The following is a 24,133-nucleotide window of genomic DNA, read 5'->3' as shown; positions in this document are numbered from 1 at the left end:
CAGACGAAGAGGACGCCAGGCAGCCCAGAGGGGAGTGACTCTGCCGCACACGGGGACGTGCGTCTTCCTGCAGGACATGCTCGAGTCCCTCCACTGGGGGCTGCGCCCCGGCTCTTCTCCCTCCAGGTTCCCAGTGCTGCAGACCCCCATCCTGCACACCAGAGGCTTAGCGAGATGAGGGGGGGTCTGGGGTCTGTCCTGCTGACAGTTCCCTTAAGAGGACAGGTTCCCCGAGGCTGGACAGGTGGCGGTGACACCAAGCCTGTGGAGGGAAGTCCTTCAGGGACAACATCACCCTAGCTCGGTTTCTGCATTTAACCGTGAAGATGCAACAAAAAGGTTAACTTATGAGGAGTGTTCTCGACTTGTCGACAAGACAAAGAATAAAAGAAACTAATCATTATCGAGAGCTTTCCTGTATGTTACTTTATCTGACAAGTCACCTGAGAAATTTCAATTGATCTGAAGGAACAGAACCAACAGAAAGGATATTACACCAAGCACTTTACTGGTAACACCTTTTTAATAGGTCAAAGTAACTGTACAGTTCATTATATTCTTCCTGAGAATAATTTATTTCCCCCAACAAACTAAAGAGAGGGCATATTTTTCAAAATTACTTAACAGAATGGATGGTAAAACTGGACACCAAAAGGAAACCAAATCTCTGTTTCGCCCAATTCCTTCCTGGGAAGACAGACGCAATGAAGGGTTAGTTAACTCCAGTGGCTGTGAAATAGTCAACATGGCTTTAATCTTTCTTTATAAATTATATAAAAATGGAAAACAGGGATGGTTCCAGAACTTCTTCTCAATGCGGTTCGGAGGTGCTCCGGTGCAAAGCATTTCTGCTTCCAAGAGAAATAACAGCGCTACAAAAAACCGGCACATTATTCTGGTGGAAAAAGACAAAAGTTTTTAGTGTGTTCTACAGCTAGTTTCCAACCAAATGCTTCACATACTCACATGAAAGTAAAAGGCAGGAAAGACAAGAGGGTTGTAGTTTTTTTCTGAAATTACTCAAGTCTTCAAAATATAGCTTTTATATTCTTTCTTTGTAAAGTGGTATTAGCATATTGCAACTGAACAGTGTTCTAACGACAAAAATTCCAGCCTGGGTAGTAAGTCTGCGGTTGGCAAAGGGATTCTCAGCCCCTTGGGTTTCCTGGAATCCTCCACTTCCTCCTGTCTTCTTCCAAGGACCAGTCCGGCCAGTTCAGGAACCAGTGCATCACTGCCCTGGCCGCTTCCACGAAAGCATATCCTGTTGTGAACAAAATCTGTTCTTCACGATTCTTTAAAAGCTTCCCACGTACAATTTTTATTCTCAGAAAAATGCCACATTTTGGATCCCGGACTTTTCTGAACACCATGATTAAAGAACCAAAACCAAAACAACCCACATCAAAATGCGGTTAAACTTATATGAGATTTTCAACCAGCCTCGGCCAGAGTGTTGGCGCTGTGAGTGCTGGCGCCCACGGCCGGCCAGAGCCTCGCTGCTGGTGGCGGCGGAGGGGGGAGCAGGCCCCGGCGCTCAGTGTGGCCTCGTCTGCCCCAGGGCCTTCAGTCTGGCCTGGTCGATGACATCGAGCAGGTTCTTGGCGTCCACAGCCAGGGCGTGTGCGGCCGTCAGCATCTGCTTCTTGTACTCCTGCTGCAGGCTGGTCATGACATACTGCTGGGCCAGCTTCATCTTGTTGATGAGCTCCCCCAGGTCGGAGTTCAGCAGCTTCTGGGCCATCTCAATCTGCAAGGACAAGAGGGTCAGGAGCGCCTCCTGCAGCCAACGCTCAGGGCATTCTTAGGCGCTTTTCTTAGGTGCCTCCAGGAGAAGAAACTTTCTTCCTTCCCCTTAAACAAGGCAGACCCTGGTCTCCACCTCCAGGCCCACACGCTTTCTACTGCACCTGCTTCAAGACCTTCCTCTGCTATGCAGGAGATGGTTCAAGGGTGTCACCAGACACTTGCTCCACTCTGACGTATACTCTAGACCCTTCCAAACGGATCAGAGGTGGGAAGTGGGGTCAGGGCTGGTGGAAGGAGCCATAGAGCTGGAGAGCTTTGCTTGGGGTGTCTCGCGATCCCTCCAACCTGTGTACTTAACCAGCGGCGATCTAGCCACGTGCTCTTTCTACAATCAGCGAGCACTTACTGTACACAAGGCCCTTGGAGTTGTGGACGCAAGAGTGACCCAATGTGTCTGTGTTCACAGCCCAGTGTGGGAGAAGCACGCACAGAGCTGCCCATCACACACGGGAAAATCACGCCACAGAAATGGACCCGGAGAGGAGCAGTTCACTCCTTCTGAGAGGGGTGGAGAGACTCCACAGAGGAGAACTCGCCTGCATCCAGCCAAGACTGCACAAGCTGGCCGGCCTCCACCGTGAAGGGCCTCGTCAGCCACCCACGTTCACCTTGGTCCTGCTCAACCTAGCAACGGGGAGGCCTAAGGAACTTTAGGAAGGGGAATAACATAATCTAGAGAGGGCTCTGGTGGCAGTGTGCAACGTAAACGGAAGGGCAGGGAGAGCCCAGAGGTGGAGCAAGCAGCTGACAGGCTGCTGTGATGCCTCAGGGAAGAGGGGATGTGGCCGTGAGGATGGCGAAGCAAGGCCCGACCTGAGACCTGTGAGTGACACGGGCTGTCTGCACGTGTGTACGTGTGCGTGCGCGCGCGTGTGGTTCGTGCTGGGCACGGTGGTGAGCGCATGCTGGTCCCACTGACCCTGCAAGCAGAATGTGCTACAGGGGCAGACGTCCCGCAGACAGCTAGTGCCTGGGGCACACGGAGTGGGCTCGCTCACAGCACAGAGGGTGAGGGCCTCAAACATCCGGATCTGTGGGCGTAGGGAGCCCTGCCAAGGAGAAAAGGCATCTGTAAAACGCAAGTCCGGGGAGCACCTGGGGGGCGGCCACCATCGGGACGGCAAAGAAAGGCTGCGGGTGGGGCCGGCAAGGCTCTGTAACTCCAGGGGTCTCGCCAAGGGGTCAGGGCAGTGGGGGCATGGCCCCCGGTGACCGCTGGGCGGGGTCAGGGACAGCTGGGTCCAGAGGGCGGGAGGGGAGCAGGGGCACAGGAAGGCGCACACGGTGTGCAGAAGAGCCAGGTACACAGAGAGATCGTCTCAGCCGTTACCAGCTAAAGCAGAAGTTAGAAACGGTCCCGCCAAAATATCCAGCCGTTAGGGTGCCACTTGCTTTGCCTCTGGTGCCTGGAGCATCTCCATTTGGGGCAAAATCCTTGCTCACTGTGGAAAACCAATTAAATTTCTAATAAAGCAGATAAACTAGCTAACCTCTGAACTGGAGGGAAATATTCAGTTACACGGTGACACCAGTCAGAGGCATTTTCCAGAACGATTTAAGTGGTGCCACTCACAGGACCAGCCGCAGGAGCTGAGCCCGACCGCCCCGCGTGTCCAGACGCCCTGCTGGACGTGCCGCCCTCGGACTCGGCCTCCGAGGAGGACGCAGCCTCACCGCAGACGTGAAACCTCAGCCTGACCAGGAGGAAACATCAGCCTTTAGAGAACACCCCTCAGCTCCACGTCAGGGAGGCTCTGGAACACAGGGGCCTATACTCTGTCGCAGAAGACAGCGTGGGGCTGAGGAGCTGTCCCAGGAGAGAGGCACACAGACACGCTGAGCGGTGTCAGGGGCCACGTGAGCCCCAGGCTGTCTCCAGCCAGAGGGAGAAGCATTACTGGGGTGACTGGTGAACCCAGACCACCACCTGCTGAGAGATGAGCACACTGGCCAGTGTTAAATTCCAGGATGCGGTGACCGTGCAGGCTAAGAGTATGGCCCGTTATTCGAAACACAAACGCAAATGCTAAAGGTAAGAGGGCGAGATGCGCACAACCAGCCCCCAGGTGGCTCTGGAGAAGTAAAGCCTGCGCGTGCAGAGAGAGGACGCAAAGGGCTCAGACGGGGAAGGCGGCGCAATCAGGGCGAGGGTGCTTGCAAGTTCTTGGTGCTGTTCTCAGAGCTTTTCCTCAAGTTTGAAATCATTTCACAGTAAAAACTAAGAAAACGAAAACAAACAGATTGCCTGCTGGGGGAAGGACAGATCACGCACCCTGTGAGAGAAAGCAGGAAAGTGGACGCTGGAGCTGGAAGGGCGAGGCGTGGGAAGTGAGCTGGGCTGGGTGCAGACCCCAACGCTAAGCCTATTTACTGGCTACAAGGAATGTTTATATCGCTGCTTTAAGTGGAAAACCAAGGTCACTTGCAAACTCGAAATTTTCCAGAGGCATTCGAGGAAGGAGGGCAGGATGCCACAGCCTCCGTCCTCGCTCTGGAGGGTTCCAAGCAGCAGCAGCCCCAATCCTGCGCTCCCCACCTGTCCTCACGGACGCCCCGTCCTTCAGGTCGGGACCCCACACGCGGTGCGGTGGCTCCACACAGCTCTGAAGATGGACGGCCAGTCGCCGGCGTCCCGACCTGGGGCCCGGCCAGGAGGTCACGCCTGCAGAGCGCGCGCTGTGCTCCCCCCGCCACGCTGCCCTCTGGATGAGGCCCTACCTCTCGGTGGGTGCTGGCGGGCAGGACGGGAATGGTCTCATCCACGGTGGCCAACAGCGTCCTCAGGGCCAAGCCGACTTCCTAACAGACAGGAACACACCCAGTGTTAGGACGCACGTCAAGGAGTTTCATGCCAGCAATGACAGTGTTTCCTTCCAGTTACATGGTTTTTCATTTCCTTTTCACCACTTACGGGAAAATTTCTTTTTCTTTCTTTTTTTTTTTTTTTTAGGAAAATTTCTGTATTTCTTTTCCACAGTGCTGAGCCTGATCTCATTAAGTTATGAGGCAATTTCCCCCAGATTCAGATCTCTCTGATCTACTCATGCTCTACTGTCTGGGGAACAGGGGAATGGAGGCTCATGTATGAAAAGCCGCCCGGACGCCCAGGGAAGGCGGCGCTGGGGCTGCGTGTGCTCCGTGACTCTCTTCCCTCCCCAGTGCTTTCCAAAGCCTCGTGGGCCACCAAAAAGGATGTTACTGCTACCACATGTGGGAACGACAGGTGGCAGTCTGCTACGGAGGCCATTCTGACCCCGGAGCTTCGTCCACTATGTACACGGAGCACAACAGCCCTCCCCCTGCCACTCGGAGCTTAAAGGGACCAGCTGTGGTTAAAAATGATATGACGTTAGAGTTAAAATGTCTGTCGCTGTCATTCTTATGAGGGTCAACTACGTAATGACTCAGATGCCAAGTTATACATGCAGTAGGTATAAGACCAGTAAGGACATGCTAGTTATTGACACTGGATCAACAAAAAGAGTGTCGTTTTGCCAAAGTAATACGGTTAAAAAAGCAGCTTCTAGAAAACCACCATAAAAAGTCTTATCATGTACAAAATTCTGGTTGCTTTTGTATATTGTTGAGTTTATTAGTATTTTTTAAAAACCCGTCTGTGGTTCATGCAAGTTCACCCTTAAGAGCTTTGGTTGTAAGTGTTATGGGAGTGTAGCCTAAAGACGGAACCAGAATGGATTAACTGTGCTGCCCATAAAACATCACAGCTTCCAAGCAGCTGCCCCACACTGATGGTCTGAAAGAAGCTGTCCCAGAGACTGCTCATTGGTACTAAAAATGGGGCTCAATGCTGCAACCCAACGACAAAAAGCCAAACAACCCTATTAAAAAGTGGGCAAGCGACTTGAACAGACATTTCTCCAAAGACGACACACAAATGGCCAACACAAAAAAGCACACGAAGAGATGTTCAACCTCACTACTCATCAGGGAAATGCAAATCAAAAGCCCAGTGAGATACCACTTCACACATGTAAGGATGGCTACTATCGAGAAAAAACAAAACCGAAAATAAAAAGTGTTAGTGAGGAGGGAGAAAAACTAGATAGAACCCTTGTGCACTGCTGGTGGGAATGTAAATTGCTGCAGCCATTGTGGGAAACAGCATGGTGTGTCCTCAAAAAATTAGGACCTGAACTAGCATACGATCCAGCAATTCCACTTCTGAGTTAATGCCCAAAAGACTGAAAGCAGGGTCTCCAAGTATCATCTGTCTTGGCACTTTAACACTGTAATTACGTCCCCTAAGTCACAACGGCATCAGACTGTAAGTACTCCTCTGCACCTTTTCTCACTCAAGATCATACGTATGAGCAGTAGTTATTGACAGACTCTGTTGCTCAGGACATTCCAGGGTCAAGGTCGGGAATGGCAGTGATCCCCATGCGATGCAGACCTTCTGAAGAGTCAGGCTGGACCCGAAGGGCACAGGGAATGTCTCCTGCTTCACGTGAGGGGGCTGAGCTCACCTTCACCATGGGGACATACTCCTCTGGCGGGGCTGGCTGGATCTTGCTGGACATCTCGATGACCGCTCTCACCAGGCCCGTCACGTTCTCGTACACCCTGTCATTGGACCGGTCCAGGTTGGCAGTGGGAGGGGGGCTGATTTCCTGGGGCTGAAGCTGCCAACACAGAAGCCGGTTATCTTTCTATCCTCCAGCAGATGGCGTCATATCACTGCAACTAGGTTAGAAAGGGTCTTTAAAAGAGATCAAAGCAGATCACATAACTGATCTTGTCTTAGGGGACATAGTTCAGCTTGAGGATGACCGAAAAGCAATTCATCCAAGTGACAAATAAATAAGGCACCTTTTTTTCTAACTTTGAGCTCAGTTAAAGGAAATGAGATGGAATCACACATATTATACTAAAAGCCCCGGATTCATTCAGAGAAGTGATTCATCGTCCCCCCAGAATCATTCACCAAAAGAGAAGAATCCAGATATTTTACACCTCTCTGAGGATTTAGAGACAGCTGGCTAAGGGGTCCAGTGTTCTACACTGAGACTGTAAGAATTACCACTTAGTTTGAATTTTGCAGTAAAACCTGTATGGCTCAGCTTAGTTGCCTTCAAACCACCTAATGGAAACGTGTGTTCCTTTTATGGTTATAAAAAGTGGGCAAATGCAAGTCTTCTTTACATGGACACCACCTGCTTCCAGAATGCTGCTGAGGTGGGAGCTGTGCGGGTGCAGCTCTGTTGGTGGGGGGCGGGCACTGCCCCCTCACCTGCAGCTGTGATGGGGGTGAAATGAAGGAACATATGTAAAACGGCCCGTCTCAGGGCCTGGGCACAGAGAGACTTCAACAGATGTTATCCAAGACAACATGTGAGCCCTGAAGGCTGCACAAGGGCCTCTAGGGAACCTTCAGCGTATTTAAAAAGTCGAACTGGCCACCCCAGGCACAAAAAGGACTGCGTATGGCCACTCTGAGAAGACTGAATGCCGGCACCCACTGAGACTGCCAGTGCTCAGTCTCTAACTCTGGGTGCCCATCCCTAAGCCATGAGACACAAGGGACGAGAACGTCCCATCACTGCGCAGATGCTCACGTCTCACTCTTGGGCAAATATAAATGCTGCTTTTGGTGACAAACCAAGCAAAAGCGCCCTCCCCAGGCTTCCCGATTCCTGGTCCAGAGTCAGCACGCGGAGCGGGGTGTGATAGAGAGCTGGACAGACACACAGATACCATGTGCTTACCCTCCACGGCTATTGTCGAACGGAAGGTGAGGACAAGTTAAAGGAATTTATCAGAGAAAGGGAAAAAAGAAAAACAATATTAATAAAGGCAGCAGACAAAACCCCCGTAAAAACACACGAGCAGAACAAGAGGAGTGAGCTTCCGCCTGTCGGCTCCGTCAGCGGCCATCGAAGTGCAGCCGCTGGGCCGTCTGTTCAGGGCACCCGCATACTCAGTAGGGGTCTGCCATGCACCATGCTCGTTTTCACAAATAAATGAGGAAAACAACATGCAAAGCCCGAGAATGACAATCTGGCAGCCGTGCAAGAATCCAAAGAATTAAGGGTCTTTAAAAAGAAAGAAAGCGTATCTATGCTTGTATTCACAGAAAGCTGCCCACTGGACATCTGAGTGATTCTGGAGAAACTGCACACCCTCACTCCCTGGGCCTGGCCCCAACATCCAGCATCCCTGGAAATGGCCTTCGACCTAGCCAGCCTGCTGTAATGCAGATGCCTGGCTTGAGGCTGTGTTTAAAGATATCAGGAGCTTATTCTAAAAACAAAAACAAAACGAAAACATAAAACCCTTCACTTGAACCAGTTCTTATGGTTGGGTTCCCTTACTTTAAACTTAGAAACTTTAATGTTTTTTTTTTTCTCTACAGTTTAAACCAAGCCTATTCTACTGTAACATAATAGGCAAAGTTAACTGAGAGAAATATGGATTTCTTGACCTTTCCTTAGAATTGTCTGAAAAAAGTATACCCTTTGATATAGAAGTTTAGCAGAGCCCTAAGTTCTGAGGTCCAACCCTCCACACTGTGTATTTTCTGTGCACTAGAAAAAGGAAGGTTATTCATAGCAGCATCACTTCCAAGAGAAGCCGTGTCAGCATTTTATCTTCTGCACTGAGATGCTGAATGGGGCAGGAGGGCCAGTTCAAAGGGGATCAACGTAAAAGGCCGCATTTCCTCAGGAGGCGTGCCAGCTGGGGCTCCATCAGGAAGAACTACAGTTCTTGACTCCAGGAGGTGAGGGTGTTTGTTCTAACCTGTCCAAAGCTTCTGCTCTTTTGTGTTCACCCTTCACCCAACTGTCACAGAAACGCTGGCACAAAGCTTCCAGGGGCCATTCACAGGGACCCTCCCAAAGCACCAGCCTGGTGTGCAGAGACAGCTGTCACTGGTTTCCTACTTTCTGGAGCTTGACCACTTGGAGGCCCCTTGGCAGGCAGTTAGACACACCACTGCCTGCAGAGATACAGCCAGTCCCAACCACTTGGGGTGGGGGGGTTCCTCAAAAACTCCGATAATTCAGAGTCGAAACATAAAGCCACCAGAGAAACTGAGACTGATCTCTGGCTATGAGCTGGACGAATTACTTCAGTTACACCCAGGTAAAGGTAAGCATTTCTGTATTAAAAGAGTACTGTTCTTTCAGGCTGGATTTGATAACCTCTACCAAACAGACATGTCACGAAGAAGCAGAGACATATACTTCACACTTACTAATTATTCAAAAATGTTTACTGATTGTATTTTTTTTTTTTTTTTTTTTTTGGCCGTGTTGGGTCTTCATTGCTGTGCGCAGGCTTTTATCTAGTTGCAGCGAGTGGGGGCTACTTTTCGTTGCAGTGCGCGGGTTCTCACTGTGGTGGCTTCTCTTGTTGTGGAGCACAGGCTCTAGGCATACGGGCTTCAGTAGTTGCAGCATGCAGGCTCAGCAGTTGTGGCTCACGGGCTCTAGAGTGCAGCTCAGTAGTTGTGGCGCACGGGCTTAGCTGCTCTGCGGCATGTGGGATCTTCCCGAACCAGGGATCGAACCCGTGTCCCCTGCATTGGCAGGTGGATTCTTAACCACTGTGCCACCTGGGAAGTCCCCTGAGTGTATTTTTAAAAAATATTTATTTATTTATTTGGCTGCGTGGGGTCTTAATTGCGGTGCACAGGCTCTTTGTTGCAGCGCACGGGCTTCTCTCTAGTTGTGGTGCACAGGCTCACCAGTTGCGGTGCGCGGGCTCTAGAGCATGGGCTTAGTTGCCCTGCAGCATGTGGGATCTTAGTTCCCCTACCAGGGATCGAACCCGCGTCCCTGCATTGGAAGGCAGATTCTTAACCACTGGACTGCCAGGGAAGTCCCCTCCTGAGTGTACTTTAAGTAAGCACACTTAAAAGATTCCTTTCCATAAAGATTTCTACTTGCTCAATACCCTACAATAAGGGTATTTCCCAATTATATTTATTCAAATGTAAAAAATGAATATAGGTCAGAATTCTAAGCCGGTATCTGATCCGCTTTTAAAGTTGGCTTTTCACTGCAATACAAGCCCTTTTCAAAGGTTCTTCTTTTGCTTATGAAAAATGAAAAAAAGTTCATTAACCCAATTTCTCTTTCCTTTTAAAATTTATGTCAAGAAACCACACTGGGAAAGGGTGTGCCCTCCGTTGCTCCTCTGTGGTGCTAGTGGAGCTGCAAGGAGGCTTCTTGGGCCTGGAGGCCCAGAAGCTGGGGGAGCCAAGCCCCAGGCAGCCCCCAGGACCAGCACCCTGGTTTCCAGGAGCTGACTGCCTGACCCTTGGTGCAGGGGCGCCTCTGGCACCGTGGTTCCTGTGTTAGGCTCCGCAGGGAGCAGGCTGGACCCAGACGGTGCCAGCTGCTTCACTACTGGTCACCGCCCTCCAGCTGTAGGCTGGCTCGCAACTGGAGATGACATTTTCTCTGCCTGGGGACAACCTCTCTGATTCGCTAAGGTGGCAATACATCTGCTTCTATCCAGGAATCAGCCGCTTGGCTTTGGGGGTAAACCTGGAGCAGCAGCACATATGTGTGTGCGGAAAGCCAAGTCTGCCACTAAATGCTGGTTCAGCTATGGGGAGGCCGTAACCTCAAACACGCCCTTTAACCTCTGGGAACTGTAGCGGCCTCATGTGACAGGTGGGAACAATAATAAGCCCACCAATTCCGCGAGGCTGATGTGAGGATTTGAAATACATGGGGCAGGTTCTGCCACAGCAGGTGGCACTCAATGAATGGTGGTTATTAGTGAAGCAAAGTTTATCTTAACTGATCCCATAGCTATTGAATTCTAAGATGTACCTTTTTCTATGCACCACGAAGAAGGGAAAAAAATGCCAGTTAAATCAACACACCCTCTTGATTTTAGAGATATTAAAATGTGAAGACAGGGACTTCCCTGGTCGCGCAGTGGTTAAGAATCTGCCTGCCAATGCAGGGGACACGGGTTCCATCCCTGGTCTGGGAAGATCCCACATGCCACGGAGCAACTAAGCCTGTGAGCCACAACTACTAAGCCTGCACTCTAGAGCCCGTGAGCCACAACTACTGAGCCTGCGTGCCACAATTACTGAAGCCCACGCGCCTAGAGCCCATGCTCCGCAACAAGAGAAGCCACCGCAATGAGAAGCCTGCACACAGCAATGAAGAGTAGCCCCTGCTCGCCGAAACTAGAGAAAGCCCGCGCGCAGCATCGAAGACCCAATGCAGCCAAAGATAAATAAATAAATAAATAAATAAATAAATAAAATGTGAAGACAAAGTGTACCAGAATTGAGAAGTAGGACATACTTTGAGAGATAACTGACCTAATGGAGAGTAGAGGGTATCCCTCTCCTTAAAAGGGCACACAGAAGAGGAGGCTGTGGTCCCCAGCACATGCTGCTTTACACACGCTGGCCCCAGATGGCAAAGGATGGAAGTCGCCCACTAGGCCACACTGACACCCTCAGAGACAGTGAGCCTACAGAAGGCCTTGCTTTCCCCAGGCGTCCTGGTTTGATTCATTTGTAAAACCAGAAGCCACCCCAGCACTTTTATCTCAAAGAAACATTCTGTCTGATAAGAGGAAAATGTCTTCAGAAAGTTAAGATCTGACTGAGGCCCTAGAATCTATCACATGAGAGAAAAACAGAAAAGAGAATTTTCCAGTAAAGTCTGTCCTGACTCAGAGGAGTCTGGAGCCGACCAAGGAGCCCCCCAATCCCACCGAGCCCCAACCCCACTGCACATCGCAGGGTCATCGCCCAGAGTGAAAGGCTCCGTGGGGTCCTGGGCTGCGCACAGGCCTGGGCGCTCACCTTGACACCCTCGTTGTAATTGTCCCCGGGGCTGCCGAGGCTGGCGAGGCTGCTCAGGTGCCCAGGGGCTCCGGGACGCGGTGGTTTCTTTGGTGGAGCTGCAGGATCTGGTAAAGGAATGAGTCCCATTACTCAACGTACATTAATGAAGAGAATGGAGACAACCCCCAAACAAACAAACACGGATTCATGTTATTACAACAGAAGCTAATCTCAGAGAGGGCTCCCTACAGAGGTGTTTCTGCTGCATTAGAGCAGTAAAGTCTGTTTTCCAACATTCTAGTCGTGGGCTGAATTTGGTAAACATCATACTTGCTATGGTCTGTAGGGGGAAGAGTGTTAACACAACATGAAGTTTTTCAAAACTAAGAAACTATACATCAAAACCCCCTCCCTCCAAATTATACAAATTTTGTGACACTCGATTCATTTCTTCATTTACCTGGTTTGCCCACAGGCTGATATATGTGCTGGTTTCCAGTCTGTGGGAAAAGAAAAAGCCAGGTCAATGCAGCAGGGTGCACAACAGGATAACGGCCTCCCCTTCCCACCCTCTCCACCCACCCCCTTGATCCCTGGGCTAAACGCTGGGGTCAAAGACCAACAAGACGGGGGAGGGGCCAGCCTTCAAGGCCTCAGGTGGGGACAGGGGATTAGATTAGGCTAATAAGCAAATAATGCCAATGGGGTATGGGATAAGGGCTGCCATAGGAGGAATCACGATTGGAACACGGTCAGGGGTGGTCACACCAATTTCAAATTTTCTTTAAAGAAATTATGCCCATGGAGGTCTCCAGTTCAACTTCATGGGTGTGAAATCTGTCCTGTGTCCGGAAACTCTCCCCCACCCCCTCCTTCTCTGATTACAAGAAGGAGTGCCATCAGGGACAATGACAACGAGAAGAGGCTTCCGAGCACTGGGATGTCTACGTTGTCACTCTCACCTGAAGAACCTGGTGTGACACCTCCATCCGTTCTGGACCAGCCACAGGCCAAGCCAGGAAGCCAAACCAGCCCAGGCACAGGGAAAAAGGCAGGTTCACATAGGACCAGCCCTAGTCTAGGGTGCCACGCCTGCAGCTATGATTAGAGCCACTTATCCTAGGCTGACTGAATGAAAAGAAGTATCTTCAAACTATATCGTACTTTTGAAAAGAGGGACTTTCCTTGCTTATTTTAAAACAATAAACTGGCTAAAACACATATACTTCAAGGTGCTTTCCTTTTACTGAGTAGACATCCACTTCTTTAAAATAAAGGACCATGAGACGGCACACAGTCACAACTGCTCCTTGCCCAGGATCACGGCTGCTTCCACCAGGCCACTGAACGCTCCCGATTTTAAAGACTAGAAAAACCCTCTGAGCGGGAAGGTGTGAGGAACAGGCTTCCTTGACACAGTGGGAAGTGGGCCAAAACCTTGCAAAGAGACAGGCTGTGGCTGTGCTGTGTTGTGCTCACTGACCAGCAGTAAAAAGACTTAAAGAATTTCCTGATACTCAGGGAACAAGAAAGTGCGATAATTAGAAAATCCTATTCTCAGAACTTTCTGGATCAGTTCAACAGATGTTATGTATGTCCCTGTGCGCAGAGGCTGATGGGCTGGGCAGTGGGACGGGCCGGGCTCTGGTTCTGCTGCGTGTGCAGTGCTGGCCTTGGAGGAGTGAGTCACTCACCGGTTTGAGGCTTTGGTTTTCCCATTTGAACGCGGAGGCTAGTGACACTTACCCCCTATGGGGGAGTTGTCACAAAATGAACATGCTGCCAACTTGAATATTATTTTGAAAATCTAAATAGTTTTTATTTTTACTTTTTATGCACACAGACAGGATCAATTTCCATGAGGCAGTGACTAGTGTCTATTAACTAGCCCAGACCTACTGACAGTCTACACTGCTTTCCAGCCAAACGCTTCTCCCTGAAACTGGGGCCCATTTTCAAAAGTGTTAAGTTGGAGCACTTGGAGAAGTGGGCCAAACCATACAGTTATCTTAGCAAAGCACAGAAGCAGAAGAGCCAGCAACCGTCAGTGTGTGTTATGAGCCCCACAGCTTAACCCAGACCCTGGAGGGGAGAGGCCTGCAGAGCAGGCTGGCGCCTGGTCACGCTCTGAGTGCCCTGTCCGGCGTCCGGCATGGGGACCAGTGACCTTGGGCAAGTTTCCTACGAGCCTCAGTTGACTCATTTGTGGCGTGTGGATGGCACGGCGCCTGACCTGACAGGAGTGCTGAGGACTTATGAGGTGACAGGAGGGAAGCACCCAGCGCAGCACCTGCTCCATCAGGACTAAGCGCTCCTACTGTCACCCAGGCCTGGTGTGTGGCAAGTACTATGAGATCACAAGCGGCCCCGTCATGCGTCGTCTGTTTCACAAAGTGTTTCTCAATAATCCTTCTGTCTCATCATTCATTCATTCATTCATTCACTCCACATACGTTCTGGGTACCTTCTACATGCCACATCTTGTAACAGGATTTTCCTTTTCTAAAAAATGTTCCTATTAGTGATGTTATAAATAGCTGGTTCCTTGAATAGGGTTTACTTTCATGCTTATTCTCACTCTTTCCTCTTAACAATTTGGGACCAACTGCTCAATACGTTATCATTTTATTAACTGAAGAAGTCTTGGGCTTCCCTGGTGGCGCAGTGGTTGAGAGTCTGCCTGCCGATGCAGGGCACACTGGTTCGCACCCCGGTCTGGGAAGATCCCACATGCCGCGGAGTGGCTGGGCCCGTGAGCCATGGCAGCTGAGCCTGCGCGTCCGGAGCCTGTGCTCCGCAACGGGAGAGGCCACAACAGTGAGAGGCCCGTGTATCGCAAAAAAAAAAACAAAAAAAAGAAGTCTTGATGCACACTGTAAGTTACAGGTGTACAGTATAGTGATTCACAATTTTTAAAGGTGATGCTCCATTTGTAGTTATTATAAAATATTGGCTATATTCACTGTGTTCTACAATACGTCCTTGCGGCTGATTGTTTTTGGCTGCACCGTGCGACTTGCGGGATCTTAGTTTCCTGATGAGGGATTGAACCCGGGCCCTAGCAGTGAAAGCGCCAAGTTCTAACCACTGCATCGCCAGGGAATTCCCACTGTAGCTGATTTTATACAAAATAGTTTATACCTCTTACTCTCCTACCCTTGTATTGCCCCTCTCCACTGTTAACCACTAGTTTGTCCTCTATATCTGAGTCTTTTCGTTATATGCAGTAGTTTGTAAGTGATACTATACACTATTTGTTTTCTGACTTATTCACTTAGCATAATACCCTCCAAGTCCATCCATGTTGCTGCAAATGACAAAACTTCATTTTTTATGGCTAAGTAGTATTCCGTTGTATATATACACCACAGCTTCTTTATCCATTCATCTGTTGATGAACTTGGGTTGCTTCCATATCTTGGCAATTATAAATAATGCTGCTATGAACACTGGAGTGCATGTATCTTTTCAAATTAATGTTTCTGGTTTTTTTCGGATATATGCCCAGGAGTGGGATTGCTAAATCATATGGTAGTTCTATTTTTAGTTTTTTGAGACCTCCATACTGTTTTCCACAGTGGCTTCACCAATTTACATTCCCATCAGTGTACAAGGGTTCCCCTTTCTCCACATCCTCACCAACATTTGTTATTTGCGTTCTTTTCGATAATGGCCATTCTGACCAGTGTGAGGTGATATCTTACTGGGCTTTTGATTTGCATTTCTCTGATGATTAGCCATGTTGAGCATCTTTTCATGTGTCTGTTGGCCATCTGTATTTCCTCTTTGGAAAAATGTCTATTCAGGTCTTCTGCCCATTTCTTAATTGGGTTGCTTTGTTTTTTCTGACATTGAGTTGTATGAGCTGTTTATATATTTTGTATATTAACCCCATATCGGTCATATCACCTGCAAATATTTTCTCCCATTCAGTAGGTTGTCTTTCATTTTGTCAATGGTTTCCTTTGCTGTGCAAAAGCTTTTAAGTTTAATTTGGTCCCATTTCTTTATATTTGCTTTTATTTCCTTTGCTTTAGGAGACAGATCAAAAAAATATTGCTATGATTTATGTCAAAGAGTGTTCTGCCTATGTTTTCCTCTAAGAGTTTTATGGTTTCTGGTGTTATATTTAGGTCTCTTAAAAATCTTTAAAAACTTTAGAAATTTTTTTGTTTCCTTTTGTTTCCGATCTTAAAGTCTTTAATCCATTTTCAGTTTATTTTTGCATATGGTGTTGGAGAATGTTCTAATTTCATTCTTTACGTGTAGCTATCCAGTTGTCCCAGCACCACTTACTGAAGAGACTGTCTTTTCTCCATTGTATATTCTTGCCTCCTCTGTCATACCTTAATTGATCATAAGTGCGTGGGTTTATTTCCAGGCTCTCTATTCTGTTCCATTGATCTATATGTCTGTTTTTGTGCCAGTACCTTACTGTTTTGATTACTATAGCTTTGTAGTATAGTCTGAGGTCAGGGAGAGTGATTCTTTCAGCTCTGTTCTTCTTTCTCAAGATTGTTGTGGCTATTTGGGTTCTTTTGTGTTTTCATACATATTTTAAAATTATTTGTTCTAGTTTTATAAAACATGGTATTAGTATTTTGATAGGGAGTGCACTGAATCTGTAGATTGCCTTGGGTAGTATGGTCATTTTAACAACGTTACTGCTTCCGATCCAAGAACACAGTATATCTTTCCATCCATTTGTGTCCTCTTCAATTTCTTTCATCAGTGTCTTCTACTTTTCCAAGAACAGGGCTTCTACTTCTTTAGGTAGGTTTAATCCTAGGTATTTTATTCTTTTTGATGTGATGGTAAATGGGATTGTTTCCTTAACAGGAAACAATGAACAATAGTTCATTCTTAATCTACAGATATGTAACAGATTTCTGTATATTAATTTTGTATCTTGTAACTTTACCGAATTCACTGATGAGCTCTAGTAGTTTTCTGGTGGCATTTTTAGAATTTTCTATGTAAGTATCATGTCATCTGCAAACGGTGACAGTTTTACTTCTTCCTTTCCAATTTGGATTCCTTTTCTTTCTTTTTCTTGTCTGACTGCTGTGGCTAGGACTTCCAATACTATGTTGAATAAAAGTGATGGGAGTCAGCATCCTTGTCTTGTTCCTGATCTTAGAGGGAATGCTTTCAGCTACATGTCATCTTTCCAATATAAAGAGTGAGCACTGCATGTGGAGATGTTAACCGGGGAACAGTGTGATTTTGCACTTGTGGACTAAGGAATGCCTAATATTCTGTCTGTAGAGCCCATTGTGCCAGCATATCTTATGGGAAATGCCAAACCTTCACATGCTGGCAACTGAACACGTCTTCTAGGGGCCAGATATTAGGGGGAGCTGGATTTCAGAGCACAGACTAGGGAAAACTATGCATCTCGGAGCTGGATGACGACACAGTCTAATGTGTGTATGTATGTGTATCCACGTGTGTCTAGAAATGAAATGGTTTATTTCTACTCATAAACCTTATTAGGGTGGATGGACAGTTATCTCCCTAAGTCCGTTACCCAGCAAGTGCACGTTTCTCCTCTTTACTGGGGATTTCTTTAAGTTTTAAAGAAATCTGCATTTATTTTAACCAGATATCTGCTAATGGAAATCATAACAATTTAAAATACTCTCCCCTGAAGACCAGGGAATATTTCTAGTGGGCTTTAAATATATTTGGAATAATGATAATAAGCTAGGTCTTTAAAGAGAATTTCAGTCATTTCCCCCTACAACACCCAGCAGAAAAAAATCTTGCTTGAACAAGTTTTCTGTGACTGACTGTGGAAACTTTCATAAAACACGAAACAAGAGTATAAAAATTTAGCAGATGACAACTTGCTGTAGCAACAATTTGTGTACGTATTTCTTTAGGACACAGAGAGTTCAGCTTACTATTGAAAAGAGTGTATTAGTAATGGGGTAGAAATTTTTCTACCTAAACACGCATGTTGGGCTGTGTACTGTAAGTTTTAATAATCTTGGCTAAAACGTTGATTTTAGTTATAGAATGAATTATTGTGTTCCATATGACAAATGCTAGCAAGCTTGGATATCCCAGGACACAAAGTGGTCCAGATCCTGATGAGAACGTGGGCGGCTGCTTACCGGGCCCTGAGGACCTCCATCCTCCCTGTCGATGCTGCCTCGAGAGAGCCGCACGTCAGGTTTCTAGAGAAACGAAAGCAAACCGAACAGTTTCATTCTTGGTTTGAAAATCACTGACATATTTCTGTACTAAGTTTCTTCCTTTTGTAACACAATTGTCCTCTGAACAAGAAGAGTTAAAAGTTCCCCAGTTTCACAAAATTCTCAAAGCCCAGTGGTGACAAGCCCAGGTCAGCTGCCCCAGCAAAGTCCCTTTCTCCGCACATGTGTATAGCTAACAGGACTGGCACCTGTGCCCTGACCCCATATGACACATGAAGGTGTGCACTCCACCTCTCCTCCTAGCAGCAAAGCGAGTTTTCTTCACCTAGAAAATCCCCACCCCAGGAGGAGGCACCAATGCCCGCTTCCTGGCACGTTAAGGCTTATATGTACTTGGCTGTCTTGCCAAAGCAGCAAATGGTCCAGTGACAAGTTTTCCCCCGGCACTGCATCCAGAATACAGAAACCAAACAGAAATCTTGACTTCATATAAGTAAGAGTAAATGAATTTCACTAACATAAGATTAACAAAGTAGGCCACATGCTGTCAAGGTGTGGAGCTTGGTAGGCTTTCTCCTCGTGAAAGCAATGCTGTGAGGCGGCCCCAGCCTGCCCCACGATGGCATGGATTTCACGGAGTCCCCAGGAAGCCACACCGACTCCTGCCCCCTGCCCCCGCCAGGCACGCTGGCTGACCGCTCATCTCTTAGACTCTGCCAGTCTGCTGTATCTTACAGACCCTCTATTTGGCAGAGATCAGGCAGTCACAACTTCCTTGTTAGGCAAAGAACGTCTTGACATCTGATTCGTCGTACTTTCTACACCTGAGGAGGGCCCAATGCTGAGGACACCAACCGCAAGCACCTGTCGGGGGTGTTGATGGAGAAACGAGCTTCGTCTCTTTCTTTTAAATGTGTGTTTTCAAAAGTGAAACCATGGCATATAATTCCATAACCTTCATATAATATTATACGGTGGAAATTGGTAAAAACGTTAGAATACTGTATAATATTCCAGAGCATGAATGTTGTCACACACAGAGAAAGGTGGAAACAGCCTGGGCTCTGGCAGTAGCCATCGGGGTTCAGGTCAGCCTCCGCCCTTGCCAGCTGTGTGACCCAGGCCTCAACTTCTTCATCTCTAAGATGGGGCAATAACAGCACCTGCCATGCACTACCCCAATCCTTGTCAGGATTAAACGAGTTAATATTGGCAAAGTACTGAGTCACTGCCATGTACGTGTCAAGTAGAATAAACAGTTATCCTGCTGTTTGTTGAACATTTGGGCCATTTTCAAAATTTCAACTGCATAAGTAGGCTGTGGGTAAACATCTTTGTACACAAATCTTTGACTAAATTCCTGATTAGTTCCTGGGGACAGATTTCTAAGAACTGAATTACTGAGTCACAGGGTTTAAACATCTGAGAAATTGAGCGTATCAGCCGCCACGCTGGTCCTGCCTTGGTCCGCGATGGACTTGCCCCAGCGCTGCTGGACTTCACTTAGAACTTGCAGTCAATCAATAAACAAAATGCCCCTCCCCCTTCCTTAAGTAGTAGAACGTCTCTGTTTCGTCTCACAGATGCTAAGCTGCCTTGGACAAGGTTCACCTCTCCTAACCCATTTCCTCACCCACACAGTTATTATAAGGATTAAGTAAGTGCTTGGCACAGAAATGTGCACATATGAGATGGTTAGTAAATATGTGCTGAAGGAATGCATTAATAAAAATGCAAAGGAGAAAAGATTTTACAGAGGAGGAACGTGAAGCTTAGAAAGGCAGAACCGGTTGCTACAGGCGACACGAGCTGGATTCAATCAGGCAACAAATATTTAGTATCTTCTATGTGCGGAAAATATTTTATTTACATTTTTACTTAAACAAAAGCTGTTCATATATTGTTTGCTTATAGAGTAAGGTGCTGGGTTTCATGTATTTACATGAATTATCTATTTTTACTTTCATATAAAATACATGAAATGGCTTATTTTTCTTTATGCACAACAACTCCCCAATGATATACTTTTCCAAAGACAGAGTTTCAATCTTTTTTTTTTTTTTTTTTTTTTTTTGCGGTACGCGGGCCTCTCACTGTTGTGGCCTCTCCCGTTGCGGAGCACAGGCTCCGGACGCGCAGGCTCAGCGGCCATGGCTCACGGGACCAGCCGCTCCGCGGCATGTGGGATCTTCCCGGACCGGGGCACGAACCCGTGTCCCCTGCATCAGCAGGCGGCCTCTCAACCACGGCGCCACCAGGGAAGCCCCAGCGTTTCTATCTTAAAGGAGGCCTATCTATGTAAAGTCCACTTGTGTTCCATTAATAGAAATATTTAAGCGTTTTCCTCATATAGTCGACAGAGTCTGTCTGCATAAAGGTGTCATGCTGGGAACTAAAGAGCGATCTAGCCAAAGACAGCCTGTCAAAAAGAAGAGATTCTATTATTGTTTCTGCTACTGGGTGAAGCTAAATTCTCCTGTTTTCCCCTTACAGAATATTCTAGATCTCTAGCCCTCTGGGGCCCACAACCAGCTGCCCCAGTACCCAGCCCCTCTTATCAGCAGGCTGGCAGCCACTGGACAAGGCAGGGCCAGGCAGCCAACAGGGCTGGGCCAGCCTCACCTACCAGCTGCCCACGGTAGCTGGCCCAGCCACAGCAGAAGGACCCACACAACCCACACATGGGACAAAAGCATACAGCTCTGGTGACCAAAGGGGAGGGTGCTGCTGCGTTCCACAGGATGTCTCTTACATAAGGCCACTTCTCCAAGATTGAAAAAATGTAACTGACCCTTCCTAATACACAGAGATAAACACAGACAATTAGGCAAAATGAGGAGACAGAGGAATTCCAAATAAAAGAATAAGACAAAACCCCAGAAGAAGAACTAAGCAAAGTGGAGATATGCAATCTACCGAAGAAAGAGTGCAAGGTAATGATCATAAAGACGGTCAACAAACTTGGTAATGATCATAAAGACGGTCAACAAACTTGGGAGAAGAATGGGTGAGCACAGTGAGAGTTTAACAGAGTTAGAAAATACAAAGAAGCACCCAACAGAGCTGAAGAATACAATAACTGAAAAAATACACTAGAAGGAATCAACAGTAGACTGGATACAGAGGAATGGGGAATGGATCAGTGAACTGGAAGGCAGAGCGGTGGAAATCATCCAAGATAAACAGAAAAAAGAAAAAAAAAAGAGGATAGTTTGAGACCTCTGGGACAACATCAAGCATACTAACATTCAAATTATAGGGGTCCCAAAAGGAGAAAAGAGAAAGGGGTGGAGACCTTATTTGAAAAATACCATAGCTGAAAACTTCCCTAACATGGGAAGGGAAAGAGACATCCAAGTCGAAGTACAGAGAATCCCAAACAAGATGAACCCAAAGAGGTCCACACTAGATACATAATTAAAATGGCAAAAACTAAAGATAAAGAGAGAATCTTAAAACCAGTAAGAGAGAAGCAACTTGTTATGTACAAGAGAACTGCCATAAGACTATCAGTTGACTTTTCAACAGAAACTTTGCAGAGGCCAGGAGTGGAACCATACATTCAAAATAATGAAAGGAAAACACCTACAACCAAGAATACTCTACCCAGCAAGGCTATCATTCAGCTTTGAAGGAGAGATAAAGAGTTTAACAGACAAGCAAAAGTTACGTAAAAGAGTTCAGCACCACAAAACTGGCTTTACAAGAAATGTTAAAGGGACTTCTCTAATCAAAAAAGAAAAGACCATAACTAGAAATATACAAATTATGAAAGGAATTCCCTGGTGGCACAGTGGTTAAGAATCCGCCTGCCAATGCAGAGGACACGGGTTTGAGCCCTAGTCCAGGAAGATCCCCACGGAGCAACTAAGCCCACGTGGCACAACTACTGAGCCTGCGCTCTAGAGCCCATGAGCCACAACTACTGAGCGCACGTGTCACAACTACTGAAGCCTGAGTGCCTGGAGCCCATGCTCCGCAACAAGAGAAGCTACCACAGTGAGCCTGCGCACTGCAAGGAAGAATAGCTCCCGCTTGCCTCAACTAGAGAAAGCCCGCGCAACAACGAAGACCCAATGCAGCCAAAAAAATAAATAAATAAAAGCAATAAAGTTTCCTTTTAAAAAAAAAGTATTAAAACGAACAAACAGGGGCTTCCCTGGTGGCGCTGTGGTTGAGAGTCCACCTGCCGACGCAGGGGACACAGGTTCGTGCCCCGGTCCAGGAAGATCCCACGTGCCGCGGAGCGGCTAGGCCCGTGAGCTATGGCCACTGAGCCTGTGCGTCCAGAGCCTGTGCTCTGCAACAGGAGAGGCCACAACAGTGACAGGCCCGCGTACTGCAAAAAAATAAATAAATTAAAAAAAAAAATAGAACTATCATATAATCCAGTAATTCTAGTTCCAGGTATTTTTCTGAAGAAAACCAAAAAACTGCTTTGAAAAGATATATGCACCCCTACGTTCACTGCAGCATTATTTACCATAGCCAAGATATGGAAGCAACCTAACTTCCCACTTATAGAGGAATGGATAAAGAAGATGTGGTACATATACACACAATGGAATATTAGTCGGCCGTAAAAAAGAATGAAATCTTGCCATTTGCAACAACACAGAGGGTATCATGCAAAGTGAAGTCAGTCAATCGGAGAAAGACAAATACTGTATGATTTCACTTATATGTAGAATCTAAAAAAACAAAAAACAAATAACCTCCCCAAAACCAAATGAACAAACAGAACAGAAACGGACTCACAGATACAGAGAACAGGTGGTTGCCAGAGGGGAGGGGTGGGGGGGATGAGTGAAATAGGTGAGGGAGATTAAGAGGGACAAACTTCCAGTTATAAAATAAATGGGTCAATGAGATGTAATGTACAGTGTGGGAAATGGATTGGCTAATACTGTAATAACTTCGTATGGTGACAGATGTAACCAGACCTACACTGATGATCATGCTGTAATATATAAAAATACTGAATCCCTGTGTTGTACACCTGAAACTAATACAATATTCTAAGTCAATTACACTTCAAAACAAAATATTCTGGATCTGAAGATAGTAATACTAAAGACAGAAAGGAGGCAAAGGCAATTTCTATCTAAAATCTTACAGAAATGGATAATAGACATAAAGAATGTCTGGGCCTATTTGATTCTTTTCCCCATCAGGTATGCATTTTCTTTCTTCTTTTCAAATTCAGGTATAACTTGTATACAACACAGCCCACAGTTCTTAAGTGTAAAGGTCAGTACCCCTGCCTAACACGCCACCCCAATCAAGACACACAGCAGATAACCCGCAGGCTCAGTTCGCCAAAGGGACCCCTCCTCTGACTTCCAGCCCAGACGACTGTTTCTGAACTTCATACAAATGGGTCCCGTAAGAAGCACTCTTGTGTGTCTGACATCTTTTGTAAACACGGTGTCTAAGATTCAGCCCTGTGGTTGTGTGTAGCAGTTTGTTCGTTCTTACTGTTGTGCAACATGCCCTTGTTGCATCCGTTCTGCTGTTAACGGGCAGGTGGGTTATCTCCAGTTCTTTTCCGTGTGGGCATGCGTATTCCCTTCTCTTAGGCAACAGATGGGGGCTGAAGGCGCCGCTTTCGGTTTTGGGGACACAGTAACCAACCGTTCAGGCTTGATCTCTAGTCCCATGTTGCTATCACTCTAGAAAACTTCAAACCTAAGGCTCTCAACTCAAAGTCCTTTCCCCTTGCACTACACATTGTCTTCAAATCTGGACTGTGGAATACACATGGGGGGATGTGGCCTGGCTGAGAGCAGAGTCCCCGTCTTGGACTCTCTGACCCCATCTTGATGTTCACCTTTCATTCCTGCTGACTGGCTCTGCTGCGAGAGGGAAAACAGCTCAAACATTCATTTCCTTTCTCAGGACACAAAGCAGGCTTTCTATACTCAAAACTTTCTCATTTTAAAATTAAAATCCTATCTTCAGCACAGCCCTGCATTAGAAAATGACTGTGTGCATGGCAATAAAAATAAACAAGTAACACAGTTACTCTCTCTTTAAGCAGCACCCAATAGGAAAGAAAGTCCTCTCAATGGACTGAGGTTCTAGTCAAGGCTGCCAGCTCTCTCTCTGGCCAGTTTGCAAGAGAGCTTTTACAGCTGTGGATTCACAGGCACAGAGGCAACTCAGAAACCACTCGGGCTGCACTGAGATCACAGAAGTGGGTGGGGACACCACAAAGACCCTGCGCTGTAGGTCACAGCTGTGTGCCCCAGGGCAAGAGCCTGCCTTATGTGTGCTGATGGAGGGATGCTCCACTCGACTCTCCAAAGTGCTCGATAAAAAGTAGCCTCATACAATGATGTAAGTCCTAAAACAGGAGGCTTCAATAAACAGCTATCGA

At 47.1% G+C, this 24,133-nt stretch overlaps 1 protein-coding gene across 13 annotated transcripts in view; it reads right to left on the bottom strand.

The window, feature by feature from the left end:
* Nucleotides 1–262: 262 nt before the first annotated feature.
* Nucleotides 263–24,133, bottom strand: part of PTK2 (protein tyrosine kinase 2) — a gene marked incomplete at its 3' end in the record, with an annotated part of 253,282 nt that continues 229,411 nt past the window's right edge. For 7 of the 13 annotated variants that reach the window (XM_079902116.1, XM_079902122.1, XM_079902124.1 and 4 more), the window contains 6 exons: nucleotides 17,713–17,775; nucleotides 12,054–12,093; nucleotides 11,612–11,718; nucleotides 6,297–6,452; nucleotides 4,528–4,608; nucleotides 278–1,750 (listed from right to left, as the gene is read on the bottom strand). In XM_079902116.1, the coding sequence (XP_079758242.1) occupies nucleotides 1,538–1,750; nucleotides 4,528–4,608; nucleotides 6,297–6,452; nucleotides 11,612–11,718; nucleotides 12,054–12,093; nucleotides 17,713–17,775 (660 nt within the window). Of the gene's footprint in view, nucleotides 1,751–4,527; nucleotides 4,609–6,296; nucleotides 6,453–11,611; nucleotides 11,719–12,053; nucleotides 12,094–17,712; nucleotides 17,776–24,133 lie in introns of all 13 variants that reach the window. The other 6 variants (XM_079902127.1, XM_079902114.1, XM_079902120.1 and 3 more) reach the window with 3 other exon arrangements.

This window comes from Stenella coeruleoalba (assembly GCF_951394435.1).
Source record: "Stenella coeruleoalba genome assembly, chromosome: 17".
In the NCBI taxonomy this organism is placed as follows: domain Eukaryota; kingdom Metazoa; phylum Chordata; class Mammalia; order Artiodactyla; family Delphinidae; genus Stenella; species Stenella coeruleoalba.
This window is presented reverse-complemented; position numbering and strand designations above follow the sequence as displayed.